The sequence below is a fragment of the Pinus tabuliformis genome, chromosome 5_2 (assembly GCF_031772625.1).
Source record: "Pinus tabuliformis cultivar Carrire ecotype Pingquan chromosome 5_2, CPIR1, whole genome shotgun sequence".
Classification (NCBI taxonomy): domain Eukaryota; kingdom Viridiplantae; phylum Streptophyta; class Pinopsida; order Pinales; family Pinaceae; genus Pinus; species Pinus tabuliformis.
The window spans coordinates 420,116,389-420,120,431 of NC_142306.1; the positions used below are offsets into that span (position 1 = coordinate 420,116,389).

The window sequence follows — 4,043 nt, forward strand, 5'->3', positions numbered from 1 at the left end:
TCTCCTATAACTCTTTCCACATGAATAAAGGATTTCGTTGCAGCTCTACTCCAATCCTCTCTTTCTGGAGCGAATTTCGGGCCTTCACTGCCCTTAGATCAAAAATCATTTTTGATGAAGCTCCTTGATACAAGTTGAAAAACCTCTACTAGAGAGACAACCCTTCCAAGAGGGGGTAGGGGCGTAAGGTTTTGAATATTGAATCCTTCAAAACCTGCATTTGGGATTGCAAAACCCCCAAAGATGACTGGAAACCTTTGCATACTCTAACCCATCAGACTTATGATATGGAAGGGTTGAAGGACATCATAAAATGAAAGGGTGGGTGATGGAGAGTGACCCCAAGAGAACCCACAATTGGGTTGGTTCCAACCCATTGCCTCAAGGCTCAAAACTTATGAAAACCCCAAATCCATTGTAGAATGTAAGGGTTTCGAGCCAAAAATTGAGCCCCCAACCACCAATGTGGCCCCATTTTTAGAAGAGGTAGACGACTGGACATCCTAATCCACAATTCCAAAACACCGACCTCGACTTACCCTTGCTTGAAAATCTGAGGTAGTTATCCAAATCAACCCTTCCCTAAATTCATTAAATTTGTAATTCACTTGCTCTTCCATGAAAACTAAAAAAAACCAATAAAAAATGCCAAATCAACCTAGGATCGAGTCCACATTGCCCACAAATGACAACTATACAGACCCAAAACTATGTATTGCTAGAACACTCTTTAAGCCTCAAAAAGTAACCATTTGCTCATAGAAAATGCCGCCCTACATTAAAAAATCCATGGCATGTAAAAAAAAAAAACAACTTTACATTTACAAGGAAATTAAGATAACTTAACTTCGTTTTTTAATATATTTGTTTTCGATATGAACAACAAGAGACTTCTACTAATAATGAAGTTTATATTTACAAGGAAATTAATATAATTTTACTTCGCTTTTTAATATATTTGTTTTCGATATGAACAATGAGGGACTTCTACTAATGGGGGAAGTGTTTGGGAAGTAAAAGATGCAGTCGGGCATGACTTCTAGGCTTTCGTCATTAAAATTTTAGGATATTCAAAAATTTTGATTACGTTTCAGTTATATTTGTAAAAAGATTATTCGTTTCGTATAAAAAAAAAAATTGATTAATAATCTATAATAAATAAATAACATAAGTTAATAATAAATATTTAAATTATTATAAATAAAAAATTTAGCTATAATTTGAAGTGTAAACCCTTTTTTTTAGATATCCTAAAATTTTGTTTGTTTTCCCGAACACCCCCCGGTTAGTCAAAGTCTCTAGGAGCTTCGGTTCTAATCTACGCTCCAGATTAAACGGAGGATACCGATCCGTGCCGCACCCAACCAACCAATAGGAGACTAGATTTGTGTTAATATAAACGAGATCAAGGTTCCAAATCCGATAATCCCCATTCCCAGAATTCATTCTTTTTCGATATTCCGCAGAGATCTGGGATCTCTTATTTGCTCTGTTGTTTAAACTGATCCCGTCTATTTTAGATTCGTATTTTTCTTTGCCGCCAATATGGCTCCGAAGGCAGAGAAGAAGCCCGCTGGGAAGAAGCCCGTCGCAGAGAAGTCCCCTGCTGCAGAAAAGAAGACCGCTCCCAAGGCCGAGAAGAAGCTTCCTAAGGAAGGCGGAGACAAAAAAGGTAAGAAGCATAAGAAAAGCGTGGAGACGTACAAGATCTATATCTTTAAGGTTCTGAAGCAGGTCCACCCGGATATTGGTGTTTCCAGCAAGGCCATGGGAATCATGAATAGCTTTATCAATGACATCTTTGAGAAATTGGCCAACGAGGCATCGAGACTCGCCCGATACAACAAGAAGCCTACCATTACATCCCGGGAGATTCAAACTGCTGTAAGGCTCGTTCTTCCAGGGGAGCTCTCTAAACACGCTGTCTCAGAGGGTACCAAGGCGGTTACTAAGTTCACCAGTTCCTGAATTTGCTCTCTCTCTCTATATATATATATATATATATATATTTTGGGTATTTAGGTTCGATGACGTTGTTTTACGCCATTTCTGCCATGAAACTTTGTCCTTACCACTTAGGGTTAATCGGTTAATTGCCTTTACCTGGAGTCAACTGCTCTGGCGTGGATTGCTATTCTTTTGGGATTCTTGAATCGGTCAAGATTTATTCATTATCAGAAGGCCAAGTCTTTGCTGTCATCTGGATATTATTTTATTATATTTAACGTGGTTTAAACCGGCCAAGCTACTGGCTTTCAAAAAAGATGATTTAATTGAGTAGCCGTAGTCTACCTGGCTTTTAAATTTGTTGGAAAATTATGGGGATTCCCGCCAGATTTTGATAAGAATATTTGTATATTTAAGTTATAGTTCTTAAATTTGATGGTGCTGAATCTGTATTAAATACTGTTAAATCAATTTCTTGTATTAAAAATGTTTCCATTTCCACCTTTATAAAATTGATTCAAACATTTTTACGCTAAGATTTCCATTTCCCCCCTTAAAATTTGATTCAAACATTTTTAGTCTAAAGGTTTTTGAATATTTTTTTGCGCATTTCTGCCGCTGAGGGCAAATGAATTTAGATATTTGAGTGCAATTTAGTTTATGATTTAATTGAGTGTTGTTGGAATAGGTTAGGATTTTCCTTTGCGTGTTTATATGCAATTTAGTCAATGTCTTGCTGGTGAATCATCCCTATTTAAAAATGGATTTCATTGAGAGGATATACTTGACAGAGCCGAACACCGGTTTTGTTAGTTGAGTTTTTAATCATTTGCAGGGTGTCTATGGTTAGATGAAACTGTTGATAGATTTTTCAGAAAGTTCAAACATTCATTTTGATATAACTTGCTGAAGAAGTGTTTTCTATTCTCACTGATAAAATGTTATTCTTTTCCTGGAAAAGAGTGCAGATCTTCATTATGAATTAATTTGCTGAAGAACCGCTTTCTATTCTTACTGGTATGAAATGGTATTTTTTTTTTTTTGGAAAAGGGTCCAGGCTTGGAAGCGGTGTTTTCTATGTTACTGAGAAAAAATGTAATATCACTCTTTAGTTATTTATTTATTTATTTTTGTCTTGCTAAATGTAATATCACTCTTTGGTTATTTATTTATTTATTTTTGTCTTGCTAATATGTTCCAAGTGCTATTCTTTCTTAGAAACAAAATCAATTGTCCACGGAATTTCTTCCCTTGAAGAGGAAGACGAGCTTCATTATTGTGAACCTTCTCTGTGGATACATGCAGAATGCAGTTGTGATGGTTATGCCTATTATTTTATTTTCTACAACTGTAGTAGCATGCCTATTATTTTACTTTGGTTTTATACAATGAACAAATGCTTATGCTTAATTTGAATGTGGAGGAGTTCTATACCAATTAGAGGTTTTAATATTTTTTTTGTTTTATTATTATTATATTTTTAATTATTGAGGTTTTAATATGTTTTTTTTGTTGTTGTTTTAATATTATTATTATTTTTAATTATTGATGTTTTAATATGTGTTTTTTTGTTTAATTATTATTATTATTAATTATTTTTGTTTGTTTTTAAATGTTTGCTTTTGGTTAATTAGGGATATTTCATTAATTCTAAAACTTAAAGTGTTATATGTAGTTTTCAAAATTTGATTTGGTTTCATTTTTACTATGAGTTTTTTTTTGGTTGTATGGAGGGATGCCAATAGTTGTGTGGTTTCCTTACTTGGTTTATTTTAGAGACTTGGCATACACAATTAGTTGTATGATATGTGTCCATCATGTGCTTGCATGTGTTATTTTTTTGGAGTGGATTTAAACTTTGGTTTTGGTGCTAATTAGGGTTTCTTTTGTGATGATTAGGGTTATGTTGTTTCATTTTCGTTCAATTTTGTCTATGCTTTAGAGTGACTTGTTTTGCTTTGTTGGTAGTTGTGTGTGAGTTGTTGGTTAATGGTGAAGTGAGGGAGGGTTTATTGGTTGTTGTGGTGTTTTGGCTCTTGGGTGGCATTGTGTTTTTGCAAGGTTGTATGTTGCTGAATGTGGTTTTGTTTTAGATG

The 4,043-nt window shown here is 34.5% G+C and overlaps 1 protein-coding gene across 1 annotated transcript; it reads left to right on the plus strand.

Annotated features, from left to right (window-relative positions):
• The first annotated feature begins 1,441 nt into the window (after positions 1–1,441).
• On the plus strand, positions 1,442–2,459 carry LOC149159350 (histone H2B.3-like). Its single transcript, XM_089433477.1, has one exon. The coding sequence runs from the start codon at positions 1,546–1,548 to the stop codon at positions 1,966–1,968; it is 423 nt and encodes a 140-aa protein (XP_089289603.1). The 5' UTR covers positions 1,442–1,545; the 3' UTR covers positions 1,969–2,459.
• Positions 2,460–4,043: the final 1,584 nt, after the last annotated feature.

Coding starts and splice junctions, on each gene's coding strand:
- LOC149159350 (XM_089433477.1), top strand. CDS start 1,546: ATGGCTCCGAAGGCAGAGAAGAAGCCCGCTGGGAAGAAGCCCGTCGCA.